At 33.4% G+C, this 16,574-nt stretch overlaps 2 protein-coding genes across 2 annotated transcripts in view; one reads left to right on the forward strand and one right to left on the reverse strand.

Moving 5' to 3' along the window:
• The window catches only part of LOC121369658 (vacuolar protein sorting-associated protein 13A-like), a 184,805-nt gene extending 175,795 nt beyond the window's left edge, over window positions 1-9,010 (forward strand). The window contains exons 83-87 of the mRNA XM_041494703.1: window positions 282-405; window positions 877-943; window positions 1,923-2,071; window positions 3,893-4,019; window positions 4,618-9,010. Coding sequence (XP_041350637.1) covers window positions 282-405; window positions 877-943; window positions 1,923-2,071; window positions 3,893-4,019; window positions 4,618-4,737 — 587 coding nt within the window. The 3' untranslated portion in view covers window positions 4,738-9,010. The remainder of the gene's footprint in view (window positions 1-281; window positions 406-876; window positions 944-1,922; window positions 2,072-3,892; window positions 4,020-4,617) is intronic.
• A 4,551-nt stretch (window positions 9,011-13,561) lies between these two features.
• The window catches only part of LOC121369657 (midasin-like), a 171,032-nt gene continuing 168,019 nt past the window's right edge, over window positions 13,562-16,574 (reverse strand). The window contains exon 99 of the mRNA XM_041494702.1: window positions 13,562-15,779. Coding sequence (XP_041350636.1) covers window positions 15,642-15,779 — 138 coding nt within the window. The 3' untranslated portion in view covers window positions 13,562-15,641. The remainder of the gene's footprint in view (window positions 15,780-16,574) is intronic.

Consider the following 16,574-nt stretch of genomic DNA (forward strand, 5'->3'; position numbering starts at 1 on the left):
AAATTAAATGTCTCACCTACCATAAACATGAGACTTGGGTAAAATATTTTGTAGTTGGTTAGGTCACAGACTTTAGACACCATGTATTTTTGTGCTGGGGTGTCATTAAACATTCATTCAGATTACAGAAAACAGTATGTATTAGAATATTGAAAAATAATGGGAAACAATTATGGTTGAAGAAAATAAAGTAAATTGGGTTTTTTTATTTGCAAAATATTTGTAGAAGTTGCTAAATATACAAAGTTATATAATTTTAAAAATAAATGTTTTGTTGTTAGGTGCTCATGAAGAAGGCGTTGAAGGTTTTTTCAAGGGAATTGGCAAGGGCATTCTGGGACTTCTGACGAAGCCAACAGGTGGAATTGTGGACATGATAAGCATGGCTTTTGATGGAATCAGAAGGTCAGTTTACAATGTCTAGTCTTACCGATTACTGATTTTCTTTTCACCTTAAATCTAATGAAGATCATAACTATTACAGGTACAGAAAAATACTAAAAGTGGATAAATAAAATTTCAAGAAATAGAAAAAGTCCATATTAAAACCTAAGAACAGGATTCATTGAATAAAAAATTGCATCTATTATAAATGTTAGTGTTTTAAAAAACCCCACAAAAAAAACAACAACATTACTCACATGAACAGACATGGGTACCCTTGAAGCAATGGAAAATTATAGCCATTTGATTATTGTTGCAATATTTAAATTAGTCTCAGGGTATTGAGATGGGGTGAGGGGTGGAGGTAAATGCACTTGGTGAAAGGTCAGGTTAATTATGAATAAAGAGACAAAAATTAGCTATGTTTTCTTCAGTTCATTTTATTTAAACCTTTCACATCATTTTCATAAAAGATCAAATGTCTTTTTTTAGAGCTGCTGAGACTGAAAGTGGACTAATTGTCAGAATGAGACTTCCACGATTTATCAACCCCTCATTGGTTAGTTATTATTTTAAATTCTTACACACCTGTTGGTGAGAACATTATTCGTTATTTTTTATAACATATATTTATTAACACCTATATGTGAGATAACATTTTACAGACATACGACTGGCTGCACCTAGGTGATGACTTGGTCACCAATGCCAAACCATCCAGTGGAAAAGCATGGTAGAAATCGATCACTAGGTGTGATGCACAAGTTAACTTTAAGCTCTAGGGCTGTACATAGGTTTTAGTTGGAAAAGGCGATTAAATTTATTTTAAAACTGTTTTCTGAAGATATGTAAGAAATAGAATACTACATTCATGTCCGTTAAATATCATTTATTTTACACCTCATTGTTTAAAAACGTATCCAACTTGCTTTCACTTGTTGGATATGTTTTTTAACAAATTGTAAAATAAACAGTATCTAAGGGCCGCTCATATAGTATTCTCTATTTACACAATTTGTCAATGCATCAATGATCTGTTCTTATTATATGTCTTACATAAGAGCTGATTCAGCAATTATGTAATGCTTGAGAGGTGGATATGGAATGTGTTATGTTAGCATTCAAAGTTAATGTTAAGAATTGCTACAGGGAATGGGAAGATAAACAATTTTTACAGTGTATTGCATATGGTTCCTATACATAGCTCAGTAAGACACGGTGTTTGTTTCTTTTTCCATCTCAAGATACTTTTAAATAATAAAATCTATTGGGTCATTCTGGGACATTTAAAATAAATGTTTCTGTACTTCTTTAAAAATGACGGGAGTAAATGTGTTGGGCATAAGCATGGATTCAGTTACTTTATACAATGGAGACTTTTGGTTTCTTAATAATATCTTGTAAAACTATTGTCATGCTATCACTAAATAAGCGTGGATTCAGTTACTTTATACAATGGAGACTTTTGGTTTCTTAATAATATCTTGTAAAACTATTGTCATGCTATCACTAAATATTCTAATTGTCATGTTTTTTAGGGATTGAGACCGTATTCACAATACAGGGCAGCTGGGCTGCGTCTGCTGCAGAGTATTAGGAAGGGGGAGTACTCTAAGACTGACATATACTGGGCTCATGCCCCGCTCACTAGAGATGAAAGAGCAGACGTGATGATGATCACAGACAGGTCAGTACAACATTACTGGATTCTAGAAGTCTGCAACAAATTAAACACTTTGTGACAGAATATTACCTGATTCTAGAAGTCTGCAAAAAATTAAACACTTTGTGACAGAACATTACCTGATTCTAGAAGTCTGCATAAAATTAAACATACTGTGACAGGACATTATCTGATTTTAGAAGTCTGCAACAAATTAAACACACTGTGACAGAACATTACCGAATTCTAGAAGTCTGCAACAAATTAAACACACTGTGACAGAACATTACCAGATTCCAGAAGTCTGCAACAAATTAAACACACTGTGACAGAACATTACCGGATTCTAGAAGTCTGCAACAAATTAAACACACTGTGACAGAACATTACCAGATTCTAGAAGTCTACAACAAATTAAACACACTGTGACAGAACATTACCTGATTTTAGAATTATGTAACAAATTAAACATAGATACAAAACATTACCTGCTTTTAGAATTCTATAACAAATTAAACACACTGTATAAGAACATTATCGGATTCTAGAATTCTGTAACAAATTAAACACAGAGATTGAACGTTACCTGATTTTAGAATTTTGTAACAAATTAAACACACTGTGACACAACATTACCCAATTTTAGAATTTTGTAACAAATTAAACACACTGTGACACAACATTACCCGATTTTAGAATTTTTAACAAATTAGACACGCTGTGACACAACATTACCCGATTTTATAATTCTGTAACAGACTAAACACACTGTGACACAACATTACCAGATTTTAGAATTCTGTAACATTTAAACACACAGTGACACAACATTACCTTGATCTTAGAATTCTGTAACAAATGAAACACACTGAACAGAACATTACCTGATTTTAGAATTATGTATCAAATTAAACATACTGTGACAGAACATTACCAGATTCCAGAATTGTGTGACATTTAAACACACTATGACACAGCATTACCTTGATTTTAGAATTCTGTAACATTTAAACACAATGTGACAGAACATTGCCTGATTTTAGAATTCTGTAACAAATTCTGTAACAAATTAAACATAGAGACAGAAGTGTAAAACTGACCATTTTTCATGGCAAATATTGAATGTTTTAGGCCTGAGCCTTCTAATAGTATTTTTGAGGGGTGGGGTGGCAGAGTGTTAATACTCTATATGTAGTTTGACTGGCCTCGGTGGCGTAGTGGTTAGGTCATCGGTCTACAGACTGGTAGGTACTGGGTTCGGATCCCAGTCGAGGCATGGGATTTTTAATCCAGATACCGACTCCAAACCCTGAGTGAGTGCTCCGCAAGGCTCAATGGGTACCGACCAGTGATCCATAACTGGTTCAACAAAGGCCATGGTTTGTGTTATCCTGCCTGTGGGAAGCGCAAATAAAAGATCCCTTGCTGCTAATCGGAAAGAGTAGCCCATGTAGTGGCGACAGCGGGTTTCCTCTCAAAATCTGTGTGGTCCTTAACCACATGTCCGACGCCATATAACCGTAAATAAAAAATGTGTTGAGTGCGTCGTTAAATAAAACATTTCTTTCTATATGTAGTTCATAATCTATAATGTAATGCAGGAGGCTAACAGGTTTGTCTGGAGTTTCTCCGGTGATCAGGCAGAAATCAGGGCACCTTAAAACATTCTGTTGCTTTGCAAATTCTTCTGTCTCTCTCCACAGTAAAGTTCCATCGCATACACGTATATTATCCACTCTACTGGAGAAATATGATAATTTTAGACTCTAATAAATCTTGTGTTATAAGCATAGAATGACTAGAACACTTGTTGTATACTACTTTTTATGTGTGTTTTACTTGCAGACACCTGCTGGTTTTGGAGAAGTGTCGTATCTGGGGAGGCTGGGATGTTGAATGGGAAGCCAACATTGACCAGATTCTTGGTGTGCCAGCCATTGTGGAGGACAAACTTGTCTTCAAGGTCAAAAGGGTATGTTTTAAACAAGTAGCTATCAGTTTTTGTTGATGCTGTGTTGAAGTGGACCAATATTTTTAAGATTTCAGACATTGTGTCTGTTATATTCTTCTAGATTTGTAGATATAATGAACCAGTTAAGGTGGTGACATTGACCAGTAATTAAAAACAATATATTGAACTAGTCAAACCTTTGTCACACAGCCACCCAAAAAACGAGTAACAGAATGCGACCTCACGAGACAGGTGGCTGCTTAAATGAGGTTAAAACTGTCTAAACCAGACAATTTGGTTAAATATAAAGATAGTTTTTGTTAAATTGCATACCAGTACTAAAAATGACACTAATGCAATTTTACTGTTTATTTTGTGTGTTTTTTCACCAAAGAAATATAATTTGATGGTGGGGTTTTTTGTGTGTGTTTTTTTGGGGGTGTGGGGGGGGGGTTCATAGCAAACCTTTCTTTTCTTCATTTTAAGTATAAATTTACATTCTCGGGATTTTCATTATGCCATCTCCTTTGATACTATCCTTATTATTTGAAATGATATATTCCAGAATAAATCGTATTGCATATTGTAAACTTAAAAATTGTTTTCATTTTTTTTCCAGGAGGAATCTAGTTTGAACCTATTTTCTGGCAGTGAACAAGAGGTGCACAGTCCTGAGCCTGATGTGTTGCTATGGATACAGAAACAAATAGAAAATGTCATTCGATACAAACAGCAGTGAACTGGGTTAGACTGGATTTCACTGGATAAATGTTTAATAGATACAGGTCATCAAATAGTCCAAAAATTAAAAACAAGAGTAGATCCAGGTGGGGTGTGATGAAGATGCACACCCCTACCCCAAACTTCAAAATGTACTGAAAATCCATTATTTAATGGATAAACATAAAATGAATCTATTTCTTTTTAGTGGGAAAGATGTGGTCTGCTGGATATTTCTGGAGGAATATTGCTATTTATAAAGCATCTTGGTGGATGTTGAATAACTATGTGCTCCCTGCATCCATCTCTGAAAAGTAATTTAACAAACCAATTTCAAATATACTGACAAATAATGTCAGGTCATGGATTATGTGACATTTTGTGGTGTTTTGTTTTTGAATGATGATTGTATAATGATCAGACTTAGACAGTGGTGTAAATACACCTAGCTATCGTTCAACACAACTGTCACAAGATTAGCTATCACAAGATTATCAGATGATGCTAATCAATGAATATTTTTAAAGGAATGAATATTGGAGTTAAAAGCAACAAGTGTGGGGCCATTGAACAATTATATCTTGCTGTAGTCATGGGATAGGACGAGGGTGTCGTGGAATTCATTACCAATAAAACAAAATCATGCTAGGGTATGAGGTGTTTGTCTGGAGTTATGTAATGTTTTCAAAACTACCGGGTATGTCTGCTTTATTCATAAAGTATATGCAGTTAGTCATAGTCATTTTATTCATTTATAGACTGATTTTTTCTTATTACATGTACTTCACAGTTATGAGGTCATGTTGACTGGTATTAAGTTATTGTCATAGGGTTTTTGTAGTTTTTTTGTTGTTTTTTAATAATATTTTCATATACTTAAAATTTGTGACACCCAATAGCCGATGTGTATTTTTGTGCTGGGGTGTCGTTAAACATTTATTCATTCATTGTGGGGTTTTTTGGTCGGTGTGTAGGGGTAGCAATAAAAAATGTTGAAAAAAAAGTCAGATTTACATGTAGTGTAATATAATTGTTAAATGACCCCAGCAATTTATGATTAGTTTTGAATGTGATTTTATTGAATTTGTGATTGCGTTTTCTTCTGTTGTCAAAAGACAACAAAATATCTATAATTTAATTCTACACAATAACTGTTACGGAATACAACTACCAATGATTGAGTGAAGACCGATACTAAATAATGAGAAATGCAGTTTGTGATTAGTATAGAATGACTGAGATATATTTTTATTGTAAGATGGTGTGTGGTTCATGGGTAGTGCGTGTTCAGGTTAAACATTTGACAGTAGGCTGGGACTTTGCCAAGCATGTTGCAATGTATTCAGTGTTGAATATGATGGAATTTTTGTTGATTAAGAATGGATGGCAATTGTTTTTATTTGCATTCAGCATATTTATGTGATATTTAATTTTATTTTTGCCTATTTATGAACAATTGTTATTGCATATTTTAGAAAAATGTATATAAATGTTTATTGCACGTTTAAGAAAAATGCACTGTAACATATATTTGATATTGTTTATTGGGATCTCATCATTATATAATTATTATTATTATTAATTGTTACATATACATTTAGTTTTTAGAATTTTATATTATTCTGTTAAATTATCTATCTTAAAGTTGATGTAATATAACACTAAAATGACAGATTGAAATTAGCCCAACCATATCATGCTGCACAATTTTCCAAACCTTACTGTTGTAATTCGTAAGACAATCAAGCTCTCCCAATGCCATACAGCTACATACAGTTTCAATCCATAATGGAAACTTGAACGGCAAAGCTGTATAAATGCTTCTATTTAAAATTTGCTTAAATAGAACTACAGACTTTTTATAGAAAAGTAAAACAAAGATCATTATGAATGTATCAAATTTTACAAAACAACAAAATTCATTGAATCTAGAACAAACATTTTGAGTAGGCATACAATAAAATGTGTCAGTGTCACATTTTACACAGTTTTACTCATTTATGTTTTTAAATAAACTTTTATTAGTGAACTTTATATTCCGGTCAACATAGACAGTCTTAAGAATACTCTTTATAATAAAGTTGTTTATTTTAAATTTATTTATACATTACATTGTTACAATACTTCAATTTGTCTTTGTGGGTTTTGGCAATATTTTTCTGTTTTTGTCTTTGTCTTAATAATTTTTCTTCTACATTTTATGTAGTACAGTTTTAATTTTTATTTATATAAAATTACAGCATAATAAATGTATTTGATAGGTTGTAACTTACAAGTACCTTCATCTGTATATTTACAACCGTAAATAAAATGTGTTGAGTGCGTCGTTAAATAAACCATTTCCTTCCTTCCTGTATATTTACAATTTAATGATTTTATTTGTGGGTGTTGTAAATACAGACATATGTGTGGATGTTATGTTATTTTATAATTGTTCTCATAATAATCTGTATATGTTATAATGGTGAAAACATCCCAGCCTCAGTGATGTAATGGTTATAAAGCCATTGGCATTAAGGCGTGTAGTTACTGCGTTCACTTCACATTTCATTTCAACTTATTTTCATGCTTGTATCCAATTAAGGTTCAAGCATACTGTCCTGGGCACACCTCGGCCATCTAGCCTGTCTGTCCAGGTTGGTTAGTGGCTAGTGAAAGAGAAGAGAGTGTAGTGGCCTTACACATACCCATTAAGCCCTTAAGAACTCGCTCTGGGTTGGAGCCAGTACTGGGCTGCGAACCCTGTACCTACCAGCCTGTAGTCCAATGGCTTAACCACTGTGTCACCGAGGCCGGTGGTTCACTTTACACTTCTGGCTCCAACAAAGAGGAAGTTTTAAAGTCTCAGTGTATGGCAAGTGTAAGACCACTACTCTGACTTCTCTCTCATTAATAACCATCAACCTGTCCTGGTCACACAACCCATATAGCTGATATGTGTGTCCAGGATAACAAGCTTGAACCTGAAGTGGAAAAAAGCATGAAAATATACTAATACAGTTCCTGTGCTATAAATATAAGGGTCTCAAACAGCTGTAAAGTTTGTAAATTATTGAAATTTGAGACTCATGTGGATACGCCATACATGCAGTTATGCAAATCATGTCTTAAAGTTTACAAAAGACCAATAAATAATTTTAAAAAACCCACTTTGATTCTTCCTTGTTAAGCAATATATGCACAGAATTTTTTTTCCATGAGTATAAATATATTGTAAATACAAAGTCACAAGTACTGGGGTAATCTACGTTTGATATGCAGCTGCATAAAAATGCATGATTGTTTTTTTAAAGAAGTCTGCTTAATATAAGTCATGGATGATTTGGGAGAACACATGGTCTCTTAAGACAAGTGGCTGCTCAATACAGGCAAGTTTCATTTTGTTAGATGATTTGGAAGAACAGTGTCCATTTTACACAGGTTAATTTTATTTTCAATTATTTTGGAGAACAGTTACCTGTTTAGGCAGGTGGCAGCTTTAAACAGTAGCTGCTTAATGCAGGTTTGACTGGTGAGCATTATAACATTTGCATATTTACAACATTTAGAGGTACACGAGTATGATCCTTACCATATCTGGAAGATATCATTTACATTCCAAAATGGGAAATATGCTTTTATATAGGTCTAGATTATGTATTTGTTTTGTTGTTATTTAACTACCGTATGTTCTGTAAGAGAAAATGTTCAGATGTTGTCTGTGTGGTGAAATGTGTTTATTATTTGCCCATGTGTATGAATATAGACTGTGAAATATCTGTGATAGTAGAATGTTATAACTGTTTTAATCCTCACAATTTTACTCAATTTATAGAATATAGTGCACAACACCACAAACTAAACTTTTTTTTTTTTTTTCTTTTTCTTTTTTTTTGTAGGGTGTTTATGGTTTCTTAATAAGATTATATTAAAGGTAAAACAATCTTTTCATGTATATTTTCCAATATTAGAATGTCTTTATTTCAAAACAAAGTTTAAATACTTTAATATTTTTCATTTCATTACCTATGGTTAATAATTGTTGATGTTTATTATGCACTCCACACAATATTTGTTGTCCTAGTAATTTCTCAACCCACATGCAAGGTGAATTGTACAAAAAATAATGTATATTCATGAAATTGACCTATATCAATTACATATTGGTCATATCCTATTATTGTTAATTTTTAATAACTTATATGATAATGTTGATATCACCAATATATCTACACAAACATACATGTACACATTATAAATATCCATCTGGTCCTGTGGTTGTTTATTAAATGTTTTGTCTTCTACTATTAAAATATATAATTATAAATAACGATATATTGTCAGTGATATTCTGTTAAAGTAGAAGTTTTTAATTATTTTATTTACTGTATATTGTTGATTTTTACAGTACAAATTATTTAAGCATTTAAAAAAACAAACAAACAACAATTGACTGCACTGTTAGCATAGACATAATTTGTTTTGGTAAAATTGCTTTAGTTAACAGTTAATTTTTTAAGCTAATATCTAAATAAAAATCTAGTCAATTTTTTAAGCTAATATCTAAATAAAAATCTAGTCAAAAAGGAGTAACTGTTATAAGAGTGGTAGATTAGTGGCAGATATTATTCTTTGCATTTTAAGTATGATGAAGATAACTACAGAAAGTAAACAGAACTACGCATGAATGAGAAGAAACATTTAGCACTGCCATTGAAACATAGCTGCACACTTTGCCAAATGTTTTTTGTTTTTTACTTTAACGACACCAGTAGAGTACACCAATTAATTGATCACTGGCGACTGGATGTCAGATATGGTGTAATTCTAACAATCTTCACAGCAGCAAGGGTCGTTTATATGCATTTTCTCACAGGGATAAAAGTTGGCCGCTTTTCCTCGGAATTACGCCTTTTTGGCACGCTAAATACATAAAATAACAAAATAAAGGCACATGTCCTCAGCTGAAAAATATTTCAGCCTTTTTTTGTCAAGTGCCGCTTTCATCCCTATGACAGGACAGCATATACCACAACCCTTAATGTGTGGCACACTGGTTAAGATGGGGAAAACCCAGTGCATCCATAGAGGTGGTTTGATCCTACAACACGAGCACCTCAGGTGAACACTCTTATTAACTGAGCCAAATCTTTCACCTGTACACTTTGCCAAATTATTGTACATGCGTTTAGTCTTGCTTTTACGTAACACATTATGGTAGTGATGGGTAAAGGTATTAAGTTTACTTATATTTGTTATATTGTTCTGTCTTTGTACCCACTGGGCTATTTCTTGTTCCAGCCAGTGCTCAACAACTGGTATAACAAAGGCCATGGTATGTGGGATGGTGCATATAAAGATCCCTTGCTGCCAATCGAAAAGAGTAGCCCATGAAGTGTCGAAAGTGGGTTTCCTCTCTCAATATTTGTGTGGTCCGTAATATTTCTGACGCGATATAATCGTAAATAAAATGTGTTGAGTGTGTTGTTAAATAAAACATTTCCTTCCTTCCTGTGTTTGTAATTGTAAAAAATATATAGATAAGTTGTTCCAAGTTATATTGTATTGTTGCATATTAATATTTTTTTTAGTAGTTGGTCATAATAGTTTAAATGTTGTTACATAGTATCATAAAAATATATATTGCCATACATTAATACATGCAAACATCTATAAATCAGGCTAGACATTTTTTATGCTATATTTGCACTATGTTGTCATAAAACCATCATAAGCTATGTCACAATGCCTGTTATAGCCTACAACGGTTTTACGATATCGTAGTGCTAAGATAGCTTTAAAAATCTGTGCCAAGGACCCCGTTCCACCAAGCGATCTTAGCCCTAAGATTACCGTAACTGTACAGCTAACATATGCACTTACGGTGATCTTAGCGCTAAGATCGCTTTGTGGAACGGGTCCCTGGTACATAGCTCACTATTGGGACATAAAAACAGAATGGGTCTGATTTTATCAAGATGTCAAACAATAAATGTAATTAAAATTTTAATATATCAATTCTTAATTTCTTTGTTTAAAACAAAATCTGAAAACTATAACCACCACACATTTGGCTCTAAATTTAATATTAGTACATGTCTTCAAAATCTGTATTAAAAAAGTACCTTTCATTTCATTTTCCTAACAATTTTTTATTTTTTATTTTTTTTAAATGTGGCCATTTCTGATGTCATAAAATAAATACCCCAACCTGTACCAAAGATTTAAACTACAAATGCAGTCTACTACATTAAAACACATTTTATTTATAAAAAAGGTTTATACTGAAAAAAACCCCAATGTTAAATGCAAAAACAATGTTAAATACAATTATACAAAATAATACTGGGAATTTGTGTGCATGTGTGACCACTGGAATGTTTTACGTGGAGGGAGAAAATTACCAGTTGGATTTATATTAAGTTTAGGTTACATAAAACTATTAACAGGTCTGATCTAGTGTCTGTGAAAAGAACGGGCAATTTGTGTTAACAAAATATTTTCCCATACTAATATCCTTTAATAATTGTTTTCAACAAGACATTTTATTTATGTACACAAAATATTTATTCAAATATATATTGATTAAATAGATTTTTTTTTCAGCAAGGTATTTTACCATTTGTTCGATTCAAATTATTATTACAAGCATTTTTTTTTCAAATTTTATCTTGCAATTTTTACAATATAAATCACTATAAATATATTAATGTTGTATGGTATAGAACTTTGTTTTTCACTGTTTATTGAACCAGATGTAAAGAGCTAAAGGTTTGTAAAGGTTATAGTAGTAGTAAATAAAATCTTATCCCTGTACATTCTGCTAGGTTTGAGAGAGTCTTTTCAGAAGATGCAACTCTGAAATGAATACCCGACCATCATGATACATCACTGGTTTCTGTGCTGTAGTCTCTTTCAGCTTGCTCAATATGTGCAATAAATGTGATTCCAAAGAAATATGTTTTCTTTTTCTTTTTGTGTGTGTGTGTAATTACATTTCTTACACACCCGTTGGTGAGAACACTATGGGTTATTTTTGTTAACACACATACATGCATGAACTATTTTTAATAACACATAGTTGTTAACATACATACATGTGTTAATAATTTCAAGATGTATGACTGGAGCCATGGTGATGACCAGGTCACCAATGCCATACGTCCAATAAAAAACAGCACAGTGGAAATTGATCACATTGTGACATATAGTTAACCTGGTAATCATGTATCTGTGACGTGTAAGTCAGCTACAAGTGCAAGGCTGTAAATAACTTTTTAGTCAAAAAAGATGTTAAAATTTGCTTAAAAACTGGTTTTGTTTGAGGACATACAAGAAATAGAATAATACATTCGTGTCTGTTAAATATCATTTATCTCGCAACTCGTTTAAAAATGTTTCAAACTTGCATTCGCTCGTAAGATACATTTTAAAACAACTATGTATATAGGCGAACATCCCACAACATTTTATTCCTGGAAAATAATGGAGATCTAGCCTGCTAGGGCTGAGATAAATGGAGCATTCGTCACGAGTGTTTTTTTAATATGGAAAATATCAACCATATTAATTGGTATTTTTCAAGGCTCTGCTGAGACAAATACTTCATACTTAACTATGTTGGCTTATAAATGAATGATGCATTGACAGTGAAAAAAAGAAGAAAATTAACTGTATTAATACATCAAAATATCAAATAGGTTTACAATATGAACTATTATGGGCAAGTTATAGATAAATTATATTTCGACCACATATGAACTTTATGCAATATTGATACTTTTGAACTTACAGTGGTAACAAAAATCACTACATTTTACAGAGCAGAAGACGATAACCAGCTCATGTTCCCTATGGCACCAGTGTTGGCTATGTGCTTAGTCACAGATTAGACACCCATTTATGAACACTGTGATGTCTTAAAGAAAACCCACTACATTTTTGCATTAGCAGAAATTGATATTTTATATGCACTTTCCAGGACTGCACATACCACGGTGTATGATATACTAGTTCCGAGAATGGATCCACTGAGGTAGTTTGATCCTATTACACAAACACCTCCGGCACCAAACAATACATCAACATGGATTGGACTAAATTTTCACATAGCTTGGTGAAAACAGAGACGAAGAAAGGAAGGAAGGAAATGTTTTATTTAATTGACGCACTCAACACATTTTTATTTTACGATAAGAATTAAGCTGAATCTTCCATAAACACCACCTTGTATAAGTCGCCCGTCTTTAAAGGACACAAGTCTCATTGTATGTACTGGACTAGGTTTGAGCATAAAACCGACAAATCTCCGACATGTGATGTGTATAGCTTGCAAAAGTCTCAGACTCCATAAGATTGTTTAAAACTTGTTTTGTTTAACGACACCACTAGAGCACAATTGTTTTGTTTAATGACACCATTAGAGAACATTGATTAATTAATTATTGGCTATTGGATGTCAAACATTTGGTAACTGAGGAAACCTGCTACATTTTTCCTAATGCAGCAAGGGATCTTTTATATGCACTTTCCCACAGACAGTTGTGGTGCACTGGTTGGAACGAGAAAAAACTCCAATCAGTTGAATGGATCCACTGAGTGGTTTGACCCTTCAATGCAAGCACTCGACCAACCGAGCTTAATCCTGTCCCCAGACTCCATAAGTAAAGTTTGTTTTGTTTAACGACACTACTAGAGCACACTGATACATGTATATTAATCATCGGCTATTGGATGTCAAACATTTGATAATTCTGACTAGTAGTCAATAGAGAAAACCTGCAACATTTTCTTAATGCAGAAAGGGATCTTTTATATGCACTTTCCCACAGATAGGAAAGCACATACCACAGCCTTTGACCAGTTGTGGTGCACTGGCTGGACCGAGAAAAAACCCAATCAGTTGAACGGATCCACTGAGGTGGTTTGATCCTGCGACGCAAGCACCTCAAGCGAGCGCTCAACCTACTGAGCTAAATCCCGCCCCCGAGACTCCATAAACAGTCTTGACTCTAAATATTTTATAAGCACAGGCTCTGATCACAAGAAAAAACAGATTTGGTAAACCAATCTGCTGATGTGATATTTCACCCAATCATTTATTAATTTTTGGTCAAACTGAATAGAATCAAATTTTATTTATACAATGAGCCATGTTTTACAGCAAACAAGATATATTATTTACAATAATACATTTTTACAAGGTGCAAAGAAGAAAATACATATCAATACATATAGCGCATAAATACATACACATTTTGCGATTTTGTAATGTAGCTATACATGTTACATCACATGCGTTCACGTTGAAAGTCATATCCTGCAACTATATGGAAATTACTTTGCTTTATCTGTCATAATATTCTGTCAATATTAACAGTGGTTGCAGGATAAATGCATACATTACATACATAAATATTACCTTACATATATTACATAGAAAATTAAAAATAAATGAATTCTTAAAATATTGGCCTAATTATAATATGCTTGTAATATTATAGTTTTCAAAGGACAATGGCTTTATAACAATTTACATAACTTATTAAATTCAGCCATAAGTTACAAATCTGTGTAAGTCTTGGGGCCTAATTCACAAAGGTCTCTTAGGCTCTGTTAGACAACAAAGCATATTCTTTGCAAGTCTTTTAGCATTACACTGCGAGATCACAAAGTTGCGAGAGTTTAGTGAATTAGGCCCTTGGTCTGTATAAATTCAGAGGTAACAAATCTGTATGTTTGAATCAAGACTGATGTAAGCACAATAAACATCTTGATTCTGATTCTGATCCTGAATCGAAGATGGAATGCTCATGTTTTATTTGAACTTTCTGATCTTTTAATTACTGCCTATAACACTGAATCTGCATGACAGTTAAACAGTTTAGTTTCGGAGAGTCAGATCATAATCAACCATCATAATTAAGGCACTCCTAGAAAATGTTTTCTTGTTTTTTTTCAATATATTTTCTGGGGGAGCATAAGCCTAGCCCCTCAGCCCCCTAAAACCTTTGCTTGCCACAGTCTAGTCCCTGCCTGCACAATTTCCTGCACACAAGCCTGTAGTTCCAGTGACCAGTTTAAATCGGTTACCAATTTAAATCCATGAATAAGTTAATGAGTCTTAAATATTACTTTGGTCTTGTCTCCCACAACGACCAATATATGAAGAAGTCTTAATCCCAATACTTTGGTAACTTTTCAATATAACACAGGGTACCAGTCTTAATGTAACACAGTGTACCAGTCTTAATGTAACACAGGGTACCAGTCTTAATGTAACACAGGGTACCAGTCTTAATGTAACACAGGGTACCAGTCTTAATATAACACTAAGTCTTAATGTAACACAGGGTACCAGTCTTAATGTAACACAGGGTACCAGTCTTAATATAACACAGTGTACCAGTCTTAATATAACAGGGTACCAGTCTTAATATAACAGGGTACCAGTCTTAATATAACAGGGTACCAGTCTTAATAGAACAAGGTACCAGTTACACAATTTGACCAACTGAAACCAGTGTCTTAATATAACACTGGTTATCAGTCTCCTGTAATAACAAGCTGAAAACACTGTTTTAATATAACACTGGTTACCAATTTCATGTTGTGAAACCACTGTTTTAATATAATATTGCTTACCAATTTCATGTAGCGACCAATTCAAATTACGGTTTTAATAATGGTAATGGTTACCAGTCTCCAGCAATGACCATCTCTTTAGTTTTAATAGGACACTGGTTACCAAAGATGTCTTAATATAACACTGGGTACTGATCTTCTGCAATCGAGTTACCGGTCTCCTGCAGTGACCAATTCAAACCACTGTTTTAATATAACTAGTCTTCTGCAGTGACCATCTCATCAGTTGTAATAGGACTCTGGTTACCAAGCATGTCACGTGTACTGATCTTCTGCAATGTTCAATGTAAACCAGTCATGTTACCGGTCTCCCGCAGTGACCAATTCAAACCACTGTCTCAATGCATCACTGAGAATGTAAGGCAGTGAGTTGATGTCTCTTAGAATGATGTAGAATGGGAAAGGAAAGTGTTCCATGTATGACTTGATTTCAGGCAACTGCAAAAAAACCAAAAACAAAACATTTCTTAAAATGAGTCCTTTACCAAATGATACATAATTTAGTTTTTGTACTTTTAAAAAACCCATGTAATGTTACAAAACAACAGAATTAATCAATTTTTGATGTATGATAAGTCAGTGATATATAAAGTAAAAATTCTTAGCTTTCACAAACTTCAGTGACAAAAAAAAACCCCCAAAAACCCCCCACACAAAAAGTACAGAAATTAATACTCTGAAGTATGAATCTGTGTGCAGTAGAAAATTTAATTTTCCATCAAAATAGGTGTTAAAAAGAGCTGGAAGTCCTAAAGTCTAAATATGTGATTACAAATGAAAAAACAAACCTTTTTATGTTCAGCAGACTATTTTGTAAAACCCCCAAGTGAATAATTGCATTCTTCAAAGTAATCCAGGATTAAGTGCCTTAAGTGATACTGATTTATACTCCAACAAATATAATTTCTTTTATTGAGTTCACTGCTTTCCAAAGCAAAGAAACCAATAAACTGCTTAAATTGCTTTTCATGCAGTTGAAGGTGTGGGTCTCATAAAACCCAACCCCAATACTGAAAAAAAAAAACCCGTAAGAGAACACATGAAAAGTAACAGCAAATACTGACTGCTACCAGAACCCTCATTCTTAGTCTCAAAGAAGTTAACTATTACTGGCAGTCGGTCCCACAGTACTGACATTCAATCCCACAGTACCGGCAGTCGGTCCCACAGTACCGACATTCAATCCCACAGTACCGGCAGTCGGTCCCACAGTACCGACATTCAATCCCACAG

This window comes from Gigantopelta aegis, chromosome 4 (genome assembly GCF_016097555.1).
Source record: "Gigantopelta aegis isolate Gae_Host chromosome 4, Gae_host_genome, whole genome shotgun sequence".
Lineage (NCBI taxonomy): Eukaryota > Metazoa > Mollusca > Gastropoda > Neomphalida > Peltospiridae > Gigantopelta > Gigantopelta aegis.